General features: G+C 35.4%; 1 protein-coding gene across 11 annotated transcripts in view; it reads right to left on the reverse strand.

Annotated features, from left to right (window-relative positions):
* The window catches only part of mef2cb (myocyte enhancer factor 2cb), a 239047-nt gene that overhangs the window by 77421 nt on the left and 142499 nt on the right, over positions 1 to 19127 (reverse strand). For all 11 annotated transcript variants that reach the window (XM_043708960.1, XM_043708885.1, XM_043708890.1 and 8 more), the window contains one exon: positions 12610 to 12813. In XM_043708960.1, coding sequence (XP_043564895.1) covers positions 12610 to 12813 — 204 coding nt within the window. The remainder of the gene's footprint in view (positions 1 to 12609; positions 12814 to 19127) is intronic.

Genomic DNA, 19127 nt, shown 5'->3' on the forward strand with positions numbered 1-19127 from the left:
ACATCAATATCTGTTGCACATTTGTTCTGTTACAGTAATGACAGTGCACACAGGACATTAGGGACTGTACATTTGGCAGCATTTATATATATATTAATTCAAATTTCACTAAAGCTATCTCAGTCTGTTACTTAGAAGAAACATATAGACTTTTCATCTGTAAGTCATTTATTTTGATTAAAATAGCTGGGTACAAAATTAAATAAACATATACCTATTCTCCATTACCTAAAGTATAGGCATGAGGAACAAGGTGTTATAGAATGCTTGTACAAGATTTAAGAATACAACAGGAAATCTCAAAACTTTTAATATGAAACACATTCTAGTAGTTATTATTACCTTCATTGAATGGAATCTAGCACTGGATCATCAAATCCCAGAGGGCATTCTAAAATGGATGACAAATCTTGTTTACCATTATCATCACTTTTTATAGAAAGTGTGTCAAAAGGACTTTTCTAGACCAATCTTTAGTTTGCCAATTTTTAAAATTAAGTTGAAGTACAGTTTAAGAATATACGAATCAGGAACAGGCCATTCAGCCCCTTCAGCCAGCTCCACCATTCAATAACATTATGGCTGATCTGACTGCAATGTCATACCAACAATCATGCCAACCCCTGATTACTTTCAACCCTATGTTTGACAAGAGTCTATCTACCATTGGCTTAAAATTATTCAAGAACACTGCTTTCACCATCTTTTCAGGAAGAAAATTCCAAAGACTCATGACATGCAGAGAGAAAAAAAAAACAAATTGCTGATTCCTGAATTGAAGTACAGTCATCCCTAATTCTAGATATTCCCATAAGAGGCTTTACCTGTCAAAGGGCAGAGTTCGAGATTTTGAATAAACCTTTTTGACTATAACCTGGTGTCATGTGACTTTGACCTATAAAAGGAAATGTTCTCTCAATATCTACCCTATCAAGACCCCGCAGGATATTTTATATCAATCAAGTTGTCCCTTACTCTTCTAAACTCAACTGAATACAAGTGTACCCTGCCCACCCTTTCCTCATAAGGCAACCTATCCATTCCTGGTATTACTCTCATAAACTGCTTCCAATATACTTACACCCTCTCACAATTAAAGGTGATCATTACAGTACATAGTATTCCACATGTGGTCTCACCAGTGTCCTGTATAACTTAACTATAGCCTTTATACTTCTGTATTCAGTTCTTCTCATACTGTATCAGGTTCCTTAATTATTTGCTGCAACTATGTACTAACATTTTGCAATTTGTACAGTAGGACATCCAGATGCATCTGCATTTCACAGCTCTGCAGTTTTATGCCATTTAAATAATACGGTTCTTTTTTATTCTATCTGCCACAATTAACTATTTCACACTTTCCATTGCACATCATTGTCCATTCACTTAACCTATCAATATCTTTTTGTAATCTGTTTATGTCCTCATCATAATTTACTTCCATGCCTATCTTTGTGTCATCAGCACATTTGGCAACCATACTTCCTTTTGCTTTAACTAAGACACTGATATAAATTGTAAACCGTTTAGATCATAGCACTATCCCTAGGGTATACTACTCATTCAATCTTGTCAATCTGAAAAAGACCCATTTACACCTACTCTCAGTTTTCTGTTAGCCAGCCAATCTTCTACCAATGCTACCCCATACAGCATGAGTTTTTATTTCTGTAATAAAGTGGTGTGACATCGTATCACGTCTTCGAGAAATCTTAGTACATTACATACATTGGATCCCGTTTATCTGCATCATGCTTTACTACTTCAAAGAACTCCATCAAACTGGTCTAATGTGATTTCTCAATCACAAAACCATGTTGACTCTGCCTGATTACTTTGCACTTATCCAAGTGACATGCAATAACTTCTTCTTTAATGATAACTTCAAACATTTTTCTTATTATGGATGTTAAGTGGCTTGCAGTTCTGTGTCCTGTTTTCTATCTCCCTCTCTTTTTGAATAAAGGAATTATATTCATTATCAGCTTGTAGGCCGAACAATTTACTCAGTACCTGGTGATTGCAATTTTCCTAAGATGACCCTTCCCTTCAATTCCTTCATATGATTTCTATATTAAGGACAGGTACAAAATATGTGCTCAAAGCATCTGCCATTTCCTTATTGTCCATCATTAATTCTCCACTTCAACAATTCTGTAGAATCAATGCTTGCTTTGTTAACTCTTTCTTCTTTAAACATTTTTAGAAGCTCTTACAATCTGTTTTCATATTTCTGGATAGCTGAGTCTCATACTCACTGGATCACTGGATAGCAATGAGCAGCACAAACAAGACTGTTGTCCAGCACTCTCCCTCCCTCCACATTTCCTAACCTAGTCATTTACACCAGAGCTATTTGGATTACTACTGATTTGAAGAAAGCCATTAATGTTTGAATAGAACTGGAACAAAGACAAAATGATGAGAATATTGTATAAAAGGTTAAAATTGAAAAAGCAAAAATAAAGAGATAACTGATTAATGAAAGCATGTGAAATTCCCCTTTATTCTAGAGACTGTCTGTTCTGAAATAAAAGGATTAAAATTCAAACAATTTTACAATAAGGTAATATCAAAATGCATTTAATTGAAATCTTTTGCACTTTTTTAAAGACTGAATATATAATTGCTTGGAGGTCTCGTGACAAGGAAACAGTATTGGTATTCATTTCTGAATAGTTGTGAATACACTACACTAACACAATAAAGTCCAGTATATAGGATAAAGAAATCGCTTGAGGTCTATTTCATTACAAAGAGCAGCAGGGGGGCCAAATACTTCAGATGGTTCGGAAACAGACTAGTGGGGCCCAGGCACACAGACATAAGGACCACAGTTCTTTCTATGGCACTCCACATCAATTATTGGCTTTGTCCCTGAAGCCTTATCACAAATGCCCCACAGGAAAGATCGACAACTAAAGGCAAGAATACTGATACATGTGACCCTCTGAACTACAGTGACATTTACACACTCAACAACCCCGACTGCAAGAATGCTTAGTTACTCACAATTTAATATAAACGTAAAGTAATGTTTAAAACTACTTATCTTTCTCAATCTATTTAACTAATATAGTCCTTTTTAGCAATTTTGTGCTAATATTCACCTCTGAGAAACTTCCAAAAAATGTTTTTTTGAGGTTAATTTGTTTTAAATAACTGGAAAACAATTTTGAATAATTATTTCAGCTTACTTTCTCAATATTTATATTCATCATTTTTGATGGAAATGTTCTGCACCACTTATACCTTTTTCTAATCATATCTCTTTTGTCTGTTCATTTTTGTTAGGTTTCTTACATGCTGTACTCCATTAACTCTCCGAGCAGGCAGGACAATAAACTTGATAAAGTTTACCCTTAAATAGTGCCATTTTATATAACAGAATGATAGAATCAAACATTGCAGAAGAGGACCTTCAGCTCTTTGAACCTTTACCTCTACTTTAACTAATCTACTCTAAATCTAACCAGTCCCATTTTCCAGCACTTGGCCCACAGCTTTGAAAGTTATGACATATCTAGTGCTCATCCAAGTATTTTTTAGGAGTGAAGTTTCCTGCCACAACTATCTTCATAGACATGGTATTCCCATCATCCTATGGGTAAAACCTCAAAAGTTACCTCAAAACACCTTTAAACCTCCTACCTTTCACCTTACAATTATGCCCCCTGTTATTGACTCCAACTCAGAGGAACAGCTGCTTTCTGTACATCCTGTCTAGGTATGCCCCTCATAATCTTAAATAACTTAATTAGGCCCCTTCTCAACCTTCGCTGCTATGAAGAAAACAGCCTGAGCTTATCCAGCCTTTCTTCATAGCTAAAATGTTTCATCCAGGCAAGAACCTGGTAAATCCCCTCTGTACCCCTACACTGAAATCACATTCTTCTGATAGTGTGGTCAGAATCAAAACTATACACTGTATTCTAGCTGGACCATTTATCAGAAATCATAATTCAACTTGGCAATTAGATCTATACTTTCCCACCATTTATATTTGGTTTGCTCTTTCTTTATGACATAGTAGAGATTAACAATTCAATTGCAAATATTAAGGGTATCTACATAACAGAATAATCTATTCAGTACTTTTCTAAATAGCAAAGAATATAAGCAATATAAGCAAGATATCTTCCGACATTAGGGAGTTTACTGAGCTTGCAATTGTTCTAAAATAAGGTGAAAACTTGCACTAAAGTACATGCTACATAGAAGTCTTGGAGTTTATTAGTTTTGCTAGATTATTTCATAATATCTGCTTTTGAAAGTAAATGAAGAAACAAGAACCAGAATAAAGAAAACAAGAGGGGAGACACAGAGAACAAATTAAACATACCGAATTTCTTAAATACTAAGGATATTGTCAATGTTTCAGTATGGTGTGAGGAAGAATTGTGAACTGACAGTGCTCCCATTATAAATCAACTGTTCCATTTCAAAGATTAATTGGCATAATCAAAGTCCAGATTATGAATGATATGCTTGTTTAAAATATAGTTCAGTGTATTTACGTAGAAGGCAACTGTACCTTTGACAGAATATATATTGTGTGCATTACAGGGGTAATGGTAAAACATTATTTGAGCACATACAAAGCAGTACAGCAGTTTTCTGTAATTTTATTTGTGCTGCTCAAAAGTAATCATTTTATGCACAAAAGCTTATTGTATTTGTTTTATCTACTGCCCTTTCTGAATCTAGAATCTGTGTTTTACTGCTGTGTTGTTAAATTAAAAAAAAAAGTGTATCCTTGGGCTAAAAGACTTATTGGCACCCAGAAGTCTGAAGAGTGGAGTTGGAGACTGTGGCTTTTTTCAAGGGCACTTTATCATTGCCTACATTCTCAGAGGAATCGCTGAATGAATAGAGCAGGATCAGAGAAACTGCTACTCCACGCCCATTCCTTTCCACTCTCCTTGGCAAAGCACACAGCTCACTAATTTTAGCTGCACCAGATCCTATTTTTAGGATACTACCGGTTATGAGGCATTTCTTAGCAAAAGAATAAAAATACAAAAGGGGGAGAACTCCCATTCTCATAATTTAAAACAAGCCTACGATCTGTTAACTCCAGGCACTTCATCTGCTTCCAATCTTAGAAAAATAAAGACTATTCAGAGTTCAGAGATTTAAAAATAAACTTGCCCTCTGGCAGGTTGGCCAAAAATACTGAAAACGACAAGCTTGTACTGTGTGAAATAGCAACTAGAAAACAAAGAACTGACTCTACTTGGGCAACGCAGAAAACTCTAAGATGCAAGATATAATTATAAGTTGTTTAAAATATTCTTGCATGCTTGATTTCTGATGTAGGAAGATTTTTTTTTCTCACTGGAGGTTTCAATTCTCTTAAATCTTTATGTATTGTACATTTGAGAGAAACGTAGTGCCCAATTATTTTAAACATAAATGTTGAAAGTATCTGATAGCCATTTTTGCGAAGGTTGATTGTATGATGTTTTTTATTTTAACTCTAGCTGAGGAAAATTAAACCCAAGATGAGCACTTACTCCAAAACAAAATATCTCCTAAATCTCTTAGTGTAATAGCCAAGAAATATGTAATACTAATGACTGAAGATAAACCTCCTTAGTCACACAAAAGCTGATTCAATGCATAATCCTGCTTAATTCATTTCCACTCAAATTGTAGAAAAGAACATCATCTTTGAACATGATGAATATGTTGCATCCAGAAGTGTCTACATCAGTAAAACGTTAACACTTAACCTCTCCTAACCAAAACTAAGCAATTAGTTATGATCTGAAGGGTAGCATATATTGTAGATATTGTGGAATTTATGAAATTGCATTTATTTTCAAGAAGAAATTACACAAAAATAATGATGAATTAACATCTAAATTGATTATTTTACTCTTAACAAACGGCAATTGGTTGCTGTGCACTAGATGGCTCCAGTACACTTTATAAAGATATCGAACAGCGTATTGATGCTGTTCAAAAGGCTCAATTTTTTAATTATGCAAGTCTGTTTTTAAACCTTTACAAATCCATCCCCTTTGTCTTCTATTACAAATAACGTAGCTCCTTTTCCTATATACACACATCGCATAACTAGAGCTGAACAATTGATATAATTCTGCTTTTTTTTAAACAGTCTCTTTACCAATTCTTAGTGCCATACTAATATATATAGATAGATCGATAGATTAGATAGATATTTCTACATATATATATCATTTTAAAACTACAAAGAGAAATTTGTACTGTGTCTATGTTATTGCCAAATTATGAAATAGAGCTGTGAATGATCTCTCTGCCCTTTTTCCTAATAGTTTTAAATTCTTTCCTTTTAAATACTTATCCTTAGAAATAATCTTGTCATCTCTGTTTCAAAGAACGTACAGTGAAACATTCCATGTCCTAGTGACCTTGGAACAAATTACAGAATCATAGAAATTTCAGCACCTGAAGGAGGCCAATTGATTCATTATACAGTGCTATTGTGAGCTCTACACTGGAGCTTTTCAGTAAAATTTAAATTCTCTGCTTTGCTATCATACTCTTGGATGTTTTTCCCCTAGATATCCATACCATTTAACGATCATGCTGTGATTGAATGGTGCAACATCATTTGTTATAATATATAAAATGATCTAACAAATCTTTGCATTAAAAGATTTCCTTCAATATCCTCTTCCAATACATTCAGTATTAGTATATCATAGTGTATATTTAATGGCTGCTAAATCACTTGTGGTTTTAATAATTTTCATTAATATGTTCAAAGTCTCTTAACACTTTCATGACATCTTCCTTAACTCTCTGTTTTCGTAGATACAGTTGCACATCTCTCATGTGTGTATTCTCTTAGCTCTGGTATCATTCGAATCATTCTACTTAGTGCAATGTTTTGCTTCAATAGTTACTTTAGAATTGATTACTTGAAATTCTCTATGATAGTGTTGTTCAGATTCATCATTACCTTTTAATGTGCATTTTCAACATATGTAACCCCACTTGCCATTTTTATGGTTAAGAATATTGAGAATTGGAGTTTTTACCATGTCTATTATTCCTACAGTACCTTACAGGCTCATAAAAAGTGACTTAAGAATTCAATAGACCCAACTTTTGGTTGATTGCTTACATTCATTTTGCACCCTTTCTAACTGTCTGACAGTACATGCACTACAGTCAACAATCTTATTTACTGTATAGCTGTCTTAATCTTCCAGTACTTCCAAAAATAAATGAAAAATTCCAGTGTCAAAATAGTCACAACAGGTCTTTCAGATTATTTTGACTTTTGAGACAATGACTTAAATTCAAACACTTTAGAACTGTGTATTTTTAATAAACAAAGCTGAAAGTCGCTGGGGAAAAGAAGTTTAGAGCTCTAACAGGCATTAACAGGCTACCCCAGTAGCAAGCCATTAGCATTTTGACCTTTACAAATAATTAACAGAGATTTCTTTAATCTCATTCAGAAGTTCTTACCAGATGACTGAGTTGGACCACGATATAAGGCAAACCACTGGGCTGCTAGCTTTGACTGGTATTATACAGGCTGAGAATCAGGATGATGGGATTGTTGGTTTTCTCTCAGTTCTAAATACTATTCATTTGGCATATCATGTATGAGCAACCTGTATTTTCTGTAACACAATCAATCTTCAAGTACTTAAAAGAAAATCATTCTCATGTTCACACAAAGTTAAGCTGTGGTATTCTCCATATAGAAACTTATTTTCAGGATTATCATTTACTGTGTACATTTCCTGTTTAAAACGACTTTACTGATCATCTTCAATTCATGGTTTGCAGGGGTATGAATAAAATTAAAAATGCAGTTTAATACTATATACAGTGCAATGTTCCAGCACTAAGTAGCATCCCCCACCCACTTATGCTTTGAGAAAAGATTATGTTCTTCATAAATGGTGGTTTTTACATTTAGTCATGAATAACATTAAGTACTGTACATTCTGATCTTAAATAACAGCCTAAACCAACAACTATAAACAGGAGCTTCATTGATATCAGTACCTTTGTTTTGTAATCAGGAGACACATGGGAGTAATGCCATTCTGAACAATATTCAAAGGTTCTCAAGAGCAAGCATTTATGAATGTAATTATACATGAAAATCGGGGAATTGCAAGTGCATCATTTCAGATGATGCTAAAAGGCAAAATCAAACAGTTATGATCGACTACCATTAGAGTATCTTGTTGCCCTTACTGTAAATCGCAGATTAGTTTAAAATTTGTACACGATGTAACATTACTACATTTATTCATAAGTATAAGGATTAGCTTCTTGAAAATGCTTAAGCTTTAATATGCATTTTAACTGGCTATGTTTCCAGATGGATTAATAGATAAGAATTTCTATCTCTTATACTATAAAATTGGAGCAGTTGTCCTGCTAATCTGTCAGAACTGACATTCTGACTACAAGCAGAGTAAGTGTGTAGTTCCATCTTTTCACATGAAGTCTGTGAATTTCAGGTCTATTGACTTGTCTGATCATTTATTTCACTAACTAAAAGTTACTCAGGATACTATTTTAAAAGCTCAATCTTACATGTTAATCACATATTAATTGAAGTTTGAAATAAATATTTTAATCACATAGTACTGCAGTAAGGTCAGTTGGGAATCAATCAATCAGTCTTATTGCTTGCATATATAAGTGTCCATGACACTTGTTCATTTGTGGGTCTATATCTATGTTTAGGTAGAAGTGGGGGAGGAGCAAGGTGAGTGGTCAACACACTGATTGATTTTTTGCTCTATGCATATGATGCTAACCTGTGTAATTGTGCTCAGTATCATAGAATGTTACGCACTGCTGAATCCTGACTGCAAGTTTAATTTAAATACGTAAATGGCAAGAATATCAATGTTTTACATAGCAAGACTTACTTATCACTGTTCATTCACTGATGTTATTTTTAACTACAAGATGATGTGTTTTTGATTCCTTGCAGTAATTTTGCAAATCGTTTTAAGTAGCTTGGTGTATGAGATATTGTCGACATTCTGATTCTGTTAATGCAATCAACGTTTTTTAGTTTACATGACCATGATGATTCTAATTTACTATTGGAATAGTTAGACAGTCTGTCACTTTGCTGTTATTTTAACAAAATTACTGCTCTCCCTATTTGGAATTTTGTAAAGAATCAAGAGAAAAGGGAGTGGTGGAATGGCTCCAATGGTTATGCAATTTAAGGATGTCCTTGATATCTTCAACAAATAATCATCTAACAGTAAAGTTTTAAAGGTTGACAATAAAGTAGGAGACATAGCACATATTTAGAACAAACTCTAACTAAATTAACTTTAAGAAGGTAATATTTTATTGTAAATACTACTATATTACTATCTATGCATGAGCAACTCGATACTGAGAAAACCAAAGTCATCATCTCCAGGCCCCAGTAATAATGTGAAATTTACATTTTGCCTTTTCTCATAAACTTAGAACATTACTTGGTACTTGACAGGTGACTAAATATTTAAAAAACAATACTGCCATAGAGCAGCCAAAATGTACAGCAAATTACCTCAAATAACTAGGAAGAATAGAATTATCAGAACTGTTTTAGTTATTGTTTGAGGGATAAATGTTGGCATGGATGTCAGGAAAATACTTGGTCTTTTTGAAAATAATAGGAAGATCAAAGTTTGCAACAAAAACTTCCAGCTCAGCGAACAGATGCAACAAAAACTTCCAGCTCGGCGAACAGAACCACAACAATAATAGGAAGAGAATTTCCATGTGCATCCAGGTACAGACATAGCCTTGACTGTGCATCTCATTTGAACGATGGCACCTTTACTTTTCTTGTCATTAATTCAATTCCCTTACACTCATTCTTAACCTAATTGTTTGCAACTTAATCTTAATGCTTGACATTAAGGTATCAGATTCCCTATATTCTGTCACAAAGACAATTTAGTTCTACTGGTGCACCAAGCCTGCCTGTTTAACCCCTACCTCAACACCAGCAATACTGAAACCCTTAATACTTTCACCACCTCCAACCGAATTCTAACATTCTTCCTGCTGGTCTTCAATGTACTATTCTCTGATAATAACATGTCCAAAACTTTGCTATCTACATGCTATCCCACATTAAACTCTGCTTTTTACATATACCTAAATTCTATACCAGCCCCTCCATGTATCAAATATATATTCTTGCCCAATTAATCTTTTTACATAATTCTCCAAGAATCCCATTTTATAAACCATGATCCTATGATCATTACCTGTCACATTGTGTTTTCCTGAAAACGTTCAATCCTTGACATTGGCTTTTGTCACCTTGACTTGGTAGGAAAGCCTTCAGCGTACAAGATCTAGAATTCCCTTTCTAACCCCTTCAGTCTCTTCAAACATTTTTCTCTTTAACAAAATTTGGCTAGCTTCCTGTCCCTTTGTGAATGTTCTTTATGTGTATTTTTGAAGTTGCTTGAGAACTATTTTATTATTAATATCAGAGAAAGTGAACTCACCTCTAAGTTAGAAGGACACGGGTTTAAGACCCACCCCTAGGATTTCAGACATCATCTAAATTGACACTTCAGCACAGAGATGAGGGAATGCTGCATTAGTAAAGGTGCCATCGTTCAAATGAGATGCACAGTCAAGGCTATGTCTGTATGTGGATGCACATGGAAATTCTCTTCCTATTATTTTCAAAAAGAGCAAGTATTTTCCTGACATCCATGCCAACATTTATCCCTCAAACAATAACTAGAACAGTTCTGATAATTCTATTCTTCCTTGTTATTTGAGGTAATTTGCTGTACATTTTGGCTGCTCTATGACAATATTGTTTTTTTAAATATTTAGTCACCTGTCAAGTACCAAGTAATGTTCTAAGTTTATGAGAAAAGGCAAAATGTGAATTTCACTCATTTCTACTCAAATAAATGCCATTTTTTAATTTAAGTACTCTGGAAAGCTGCATCCCCTAAATGTCACATTTCTAAACTTCAGTGTGGGAATTGGTACAAAGTGGCATTTTTGTGACTGTAAGGTTCCCCAGAGTACAAACTTTTTCAATCTGTCTAAACATGCCTGAGAAGCTTCCATGGGGCTATGCACCATTGTAGCCACACCACTAATTATCAAGCAAAGACATGCTAATTACATAGAGCATCAGCTAGTGTAAAGACCCGCTTTCAACACCCACACAACTGCAGAGCTATTTCCTCCAGGCATGAAACTATGCTGTCTTTGGCTGTGAACCTGAAGAAGCCTGTTTTACAAGAAAACTGCACTCAAATCAGTTAAAGAATAAAGATCTATTTCTTACAGTTTAAAAAAAGAAAACTTCATAAACAGCATCACTCTATTAATGCAGCAGTGAATTGAATTTTGTTGTTAATTACTGAAACTTCTTTTATTACTTGTGTGAGCACTTTAGCAAACAGTCTGTTCAGCTGTATCTACTAGCAATCCTAATATTATTGTATAGATGAAAATAAGTAAAATGAAGCAAACAAAGCCTGGAACATGAAACTAAGAACTGAAACTTATGGCATTTTGTTGCCAGGCAATCAATATCTGAATGTGGAAGAAGGTTCTGGTTGAATAGTTCCGGATGAAATTGATATAATCCAAAAGGCTAACTAATCTTTCTCCTTCAGATACTGTTTCATATTTTATGCTTTTTCTGTTCTCACAAAGAGAATGTGATATTTATTATATCATTTTAGGAAACTATGTTCAAAAGAATTCAAATAAAGCATTATAGCCATAGTCTTCTCTAAGTGATGAACATTATGATGAGGTATTCAACAGGAAAAGCATCGCAATCTTCTCTACAGCCTGAAATACTTTGACATGAAGCAAAATTATGTCTTGTTGCTTTCAGGAGCTCCCAAGTGCATAAACAGAGTTCAAAAATACTGAAAAAATAATGCTGGAATTTATATAGGGGTATATTTTACCTTCCATTCTTAGTAGAGCAACAAAGCAGTTTCCATTTTGCTGTGACACTAAAGGTGGTGTATAAAAGAGATCAATGCAGGATCAATTCAGTCTGTATATCCCAAAAATTGAACTCTCATCTTAAGTGGTAACCTTAGAATTGAAATGGATCTCTCAATTGTCAATGAGGTTTTTGTTGGTTCATGTCCTAATGAGTAGACTTGAGTAAGGCTGGTAAAGGATATATCTTAATAATGCTACAAATTTTAGTCCGCCTTGGAAATAATATTAACATCATTTGCTTGTCTCTGAGTGAATGAAACTGTTTTGTTTAACGTGTGATAATATGATTATGTAGCACACAAATGAAACCCATCAAACTTAGATCAGATTTTAGAGGCAGTGATATGATTTGGTGCTCCAAATTCAAAAATAACATGGGGGCAATTAATTATGAGTTTAATGTGTGACTGGACCATATAAGATAAATTTGCAAATCTGAACACGTTGCTTCCATACCAATTTTTGCGATTGAACAACTTTTGAATTACATTGAATCAACTTCATACTTAACAGTTCTATCCACAGATCTAATTCCTTCGTCAACTTTAGAAAGTCTTTTGCTACATTTTGTCACATAAGATTTTTAATTCAACTGATTAAGAAATATCTCAGGATGAATCCTACCTCAACAATATCTGAATTTGTTCGACTCTCATGCGGTTCATTGTACTCTGTGTATTTCAACAATACTTTGTCCATATCGGTGCTGGCATACTGGAACAGTTTATTAGTGCTGTTGAAGATGATCAGAGCAATCTCACAGTCGCATAGTACACTTAGCTCATAAGCCTTCTTCATTAACCCAAACTTCCTCTTGGTAAATGTCACCTGCAGAAGACATAAAAAGCAGATGAAGTCTGAGAACATACATGTTCAAAGTTATCATAATTATAGGTTCTCAAACCACTATATATACATAACTAGGCAATTCCAGAAAGCTAGCACTATTTTGTACTAGTTAAATACATCCTAGAAAAAGCTAGTCCATTGTTGAACAATGATTGAAAATCACATACAACAGCTGTGATGCTGAATGTTGTTTCTGCGTATCCTTATACTTTTACACTCAGATCTGTTACAGACAATATTCTTGAACCATAGGCCTAATTTTCTTTTAATCAGGATATTATTTTTCCTTACAGTTGACTGAGCAATAATCTATTTAGGCATGAAGTTAGAATTAACTGGATGCTAAAACAGCCCTCAAATCTCCAAAATAGCTTTTACATCTTGTGCGTATACTAGACAAACAAACCAGAATCTGATTTGGTAAGGACATCAGCCAGTCACAGTGCAGGTCAAATTAAATCATGATGACAAACAGCATGTAATGAGCACTGTCACTTTGGAGCTCAACACTTGGAGCCAAAGAATGGTGACAGCACGGAAGGAGCCCACTCTCAACCTATTGTACTCATGCCGACTCTCCATAGAACAAAACAACCAGCTCCATATCCCAGCTTTTCTTATTAGCCATGAATTTTCTTTTCTATTCAGATAAATATCTAGTTCTCTTTAGAAAGCTACAACTGAATTCATATGTATTCTAGATCATTACCACTTGATGCATTTTTTTTCCATGTGTTGCCATTTCATTTTTTTGCTGATCATTTTAAAGTGTTGTCTCTCGTTCTCAATCCCTCCACCAATAATGATTGGTTCTCCCCATCTAATCTGTCATGACTGCCTCTCATGATTTTGAATGCCTGTTAAATCCTTTCTCCAAGGAGAGCAACTCCAGCTTCTATTAGTGGCAGATGGAATTCAATTTGGATAAATGTGAGGTGATGCGCTTGAACAGGACAAACAAGGCAATAGAATATGTGATGAACTGCAGGACCCTGTGAATCACTAAGGATCAGAGGGACCTTGGTCTGCATGTACACCAATCTGTATCAGGACAGGTGGTTAAGAAGGCAAATGGTATACTTGTTTTTATTAACCAGGGCATTGAGTTTAACAGCAGGGAGGTTACATTAGAACTGTATAAAATGTTGATTAGGCTACAGTTAGAGTATTGTGTGTAGTTCTGGAATCCATTTTATAGGAGGGATGCCATAACACTGGTGTGGATGCACAGGAGATTAACCAGGATGTTGCCTGGGCTAGAGAATTTGAGTTATGAAGAGAGAACGGATAGACTAGGGTTCTTTTCCTTGGAGCAGAGGAGACTGATGGCAGGCATCATTGAGATTTATAAACTTATGAGAGACAGGTTAGACAGGAAGTAACTTTCCCCCTTGGTGGAGGGACAAATGGCCAGGGAGCACAGATTTCAGGTAAGGAGAAAGAAGGTTTAACGGGGAAGTGAGGAAAAACCTTTTTATTAAGAGGGTGGTAGGAATCTGGAGCTCACTGCCTGCAATGATGGCAAGAGGCAAAAACCCTCGTAACAATAAGAAGTATTTAGATCTGCACTTGTGAATTCAGTGAATACACAACTATCGGCCAATTGCTACGAAATGGGAATAGAATAGTTTGATGATCATTTTTGACTGACATAGGCATGATGGGCTGAAGGGCCTTTTTCTGTGTCGTAGCTCTCCAAGTCTCTAATGAGCTGGTAATGGGTCTATCCACTGGTTGACAGTGTGTATCAACCCTCCCACGGTTATTTAGTCTCCACACTGCATTCCCAACCCACCACAACAAATTTTAACATCATTCCATCATTTATCCAGTTGGGGTTGGGCCCACTGGAAGCAGTAGCACAACTGGTACAGCAAGTGGGTAGATTGCTAGTGGAGCATGGAACAGCTCCAGTGAGGTGTCTTGAGGTAGTACATCAATTTGGGCACGGGCTGCCCAAGGGAAGGGAATCAAACAAGATTGCAGTCATACTTGCCAGAGTTTCCTGGCAGGTTGCTCACATAACGGCACACTCACTTACCACTAGTTGAATACCAAAAGGAGTGACAGGATGCCTTCAAGTGATGACTTAATGTTCTCAATTGACTTCCAGGTAAGAAGGCTATTTTTTGTAGGGAGTCATGAAGGCAAGTTCCCACCATATCTGTTTTGGAAGCTATTCAATTTAGGTCTCATTGAATGAGACAGTGCACAATATTTAATGAATTTAATCCAATTAACTTGGCCTTTGTTAACTTAAAAGAGCATACTTTGTAAACAGGTGACTTCTAGGACAATATAAATGAACTTCAAAGAATATCTGAAAATTCCTGCCTGCAGTATAGATTGTATTCATTATCATTTATTCTTAACAAAAGTAATTGACTATCATCCAGCATATATTAGTCAGTAACTTGAAAAATAGTGATAAAAAAAATTAATCTTCAGGAAATAAACCAGATTTTTGGAAAAGTAAACAGTGGATTTTACTGTTTACATTGTAAATAACGTGACAGGGAAGGGAAATAAAAAAGGAAAAGCAATTAACTAAACTTTCATGAATCTGGATATTATTTTAATTTTCCTGTGCTTTTTTGAATGGTTATCAAAAGTTACAGGCACATGATGTAGAAGCACTACTTTGCACTACTTGAATCAATAAATGTTATAGCTACTACAGACTGTAAACACTTTTTTCAAAAATGATAAATCATTAAAGAACCTTTGAATTACAAGTGTTTACACATTCTCATTTGACTAAATCTATTCTTTGTCTACAGAAAAAAATGATTAAAATAAAAAGATGAGCGCATCAGAATTCTAAAGTTAATATTCCTGTAATGTTACAACTCAGCAGAAAACATTTGCTTACATTTGTAAACCTCCAATTAATTGACAGAAATTAACTTAAGCCTGTTCTGTTTTCTGTTACTTGCACTTTCTTTCGGATAGGAGTTGGCTAATCAGCAGAACAAGCTATCAAACCACTCTTTAATTAGGTGCACAATGACATTAAGTGACGGATAGATGGATACAACATGGTATGCCCATGATGACTGTCTATGCATTTGAGCCATATGGTGCTATAATGAGTTTCAGCAGTTAAGAGATATTTCCCGGATCAAAAAGTCTTATTATTGTAATGTAGTAAATAATAAATAAATAAATAACTTTGTCTAAAATATCATAATTATTAATAATTTTCTGGACTACTTTTCAACAAGGAAGGAGGAGTAATTACTGGACTGAACCAATTTTAATTACTCAACGCAGTTTCCATTATTGTCTCTGATAGTAAGATAAAGAAAAAAAAAAACAAGGAATGAGAAATGGCTTATCAAGTTAATACATAGATAACTCATTGGTAAGGCTTCAATCCATCCATTTTATCTCCTGAGACAAAATGTCTTTTTGAATTTTCATGAGTTATTTTAGTGGTAAAAATGACCTATCAATTTTTGACTTTCTGGAAGTTTCACCTAATTAGGATGGAAGACTCACCTTCTGATTATTCAGCTTGTAAATAAAGCCAAACGTGAATAAACCAAGGAACTGGATTACAGGCAACTGCTTTTGAGCAGAGACAGGGAAAAAGAATAATGAATTTGTCAAAGCAGATTTGAAAGTTTTGTTTCCTCTCCCCTACCTTTTGCTTAGCCTCTTTAAAGACACGGCCCAATGAAAAGTACATTGGAGAAACATTGATTCATTGAGAACTTCAATATATCTGCAAATTTCACTCCAGTGTAGGATACAAGTCATTTATTAAACAACCCTGGTCCTAGGTTAAGGCCAGAAGTCTCAGGGACTTTAAGTGTTTTAAACTGCATATTCTTGATCTTTTTTAAGACTAGACATGCTCCTCTTTTTTAAACTTTATATCTGTGCTTGTTTGTCTATTTGATGTTCTGTATTATTATTTTTCTTGATGTTGGCAAGTAATAAAATTACTTTTTCTTTTACTCAAGAAAACCCCTCTAGGATAGTCCTTCTTGGAATCAAACTGTAACAGAGAATAATGCAAACTTGAAGTACTGATTTTGATTCACAGACTGACTTGCAAATCTTTCCCCACTGGGACTGCTCGGACCTAACCTTCTTCCTTGCAAACTGCAATACCACTTCCAAACTTCATTTAAGTTTTAAAGTCCTTAAATGTGTTGTTGTTTTCCAAACTCATGCTCCCCTTTCCTAGAATTCTGTGTTTCAACTCCTTCATTCAGATTTCTGCCACAGTACCAAAATGGCTATCACCAAGTCATAACTGACATCCCATGTGATTATACTATAGGCTAACTCGCCTTTCTCAAACTCTCTATGATTTTGACAAAAGTTTACATAACCTTCCTCCAATGCCTCTCCTCATCATCCTGCTGAGTATGGATGAACTCACCTGGGTCAATATTTAGCCTTTTGATCATAATTGCGAATGACTTCACCAGATTCTCTCTGCATTCCAACATCATTATTTCTGCTATTCTAAAGAATTTCTCTTTATCCACTACCATAACCCATTCTCATTTACACACATTCTTCTGCCATTATTCAAAAACAATCACAGTTTCAAACGTGTACTGATGACAGCCAGCTCTGCTTCATCAGCACCTTTCCCAAATCCGTATCATCATTAAATTGTCAAAATTTCTGTCCAAAATATAGAAAGTTGTGCTTCTGTGAAGGGCTTTGTGATGTTCATTTCATTAAAAACATGATACAAGTTGTTGTTGCTGCAAACTACCAGATATAGCTTTTATTCTGAACCATACCTTAGCTGTGTTCATCTTAACTTTGTAAACAGCAAAAGTTTGTTATATAGAGAAAATATTTACACGCAACTTCAGTTTATCACAAGGACCATTACTAACTCTGAACTACTTCTTTTGTTGAATGGTTCTAAGACCTACTAATTCTATACTGAAATGTGCTATTCATCAGTGAGGACTAGATTAGATCTTGGGTTTTGTGATTTTTACAAAAAAAATTGAATAGCTCTACATATACTAACCAAGCTCATCACTGCATTGGGATCCTGGTAGATTGCTGGCAGAACACTAAGTTCCATCCTCTGGCATAAGCTGCCAGAGGTATTCTTAGAACAACTTGCCATTCACAAGATAGCTATCAAAAGAGCAGCAACCTTGGACACCCGTGCCATATTTAAAAGACCACTGCACAACTGTATGAGCACCTGAAACAGTCTTGCTCGGTCAAGGATGGAACCTGAACACGTATCTGACAAAGGCAAGATGGTGCTGCAATTCTCAGACAGGATCTATTTGAGGTTCTACTTAGAGTCATACTTGAGAAGATAATGAAAAAAAAAGGGGCATCCTGGAGGACACGCTGTCCATGCTGTGTAATCACTCCCTCAAAACACTTCAGAAGTGTACCAAATTATGAGAGGCATGCCTAGTATAGATGGTCAGAGTCTTTCTCCAGGATAGAAGTGTCAATTACTAGGGGGATATAGGTTTAAAGTAAAAAGGGACTGAGTTTGAAGGAGATGTTGTCAGTCTTTTTTCACACAGATGGTGGTCAGTGCCTGGAATGCGCAGGCAGATATACTAGCAATGTTTAATAGGCATCTTGACAGACATACGAATAGGCAGGAAATAGGGGAGACAGACCACAAAGAAGCAACAAGTTTTTAGTTTAGAAAAGCATCATATGTTGATGTAGTTGTGGTGGGCTAAATGGCCTGTCTTGTACTGTTTCTTTGTTCTAACCATCCATCCTTCTTTATGAGGAGTCAGGGTAATGTCACAAGACACCCAGCTTGAGAAGGAACCACACAGAGGCATCTCAGAATACTCTATCTCCTCTAACTCTTGGAAATTCAAGCTGAGGAGGGTACACTTGCCTTCCAAGCTGACCCTCAGAATGATTCTGGATTAGTGATGCTGGAAGAGCACAGCAGTTCAGGCAGCATCCGAGGAGCAGTAAAATCGACGTTTCGGGCAAAAGCCCTTAGCCCTCAGAATGATTGGGCCATCCAGAATCCCCACACCCAGGTTTGTCTCATTAAACCTCTGGCCTCCAGTGCTAAAAAGAGTTCCTCCACCCTAACTGTAGAACCAGAGACTGCACTAAGATTTCATGAGAAAGAGAGAAAGTAAACAACCAATTGAGTGCACTTTGATGCACTGTACATGAATTGTCACATTTGACTATATTTCATTGTTTTGTCTCTACATCTGTTTGTTAGAGTCTGTGAAGCCCTGACGCCAATCTTCACATGTAGACAGGATGGACTGTGGATTGATGTGTATTGAGAGGTTGCTGCAGTACTTGAA

The sequence above is a fragment of the Chiloscyllium plagiosum genome, chromosome 2 (genome assembly GCF_004010195.1).
Source record: "Chiloscyllium plagiosum isolate BGI_BamShark_2017 chromosome 2, ASM401019v2, whole genome shotgun sequence".
In the NCBI taxonomy this organism is placed as follows: domain Eukaryota; kingdom Metazoa; phylum Chordata; class Chondrichthyes; order Orectolobiformes; family Hemiscylliidae; genus Chiloscyllium; species Chiloscyllium plagiosum.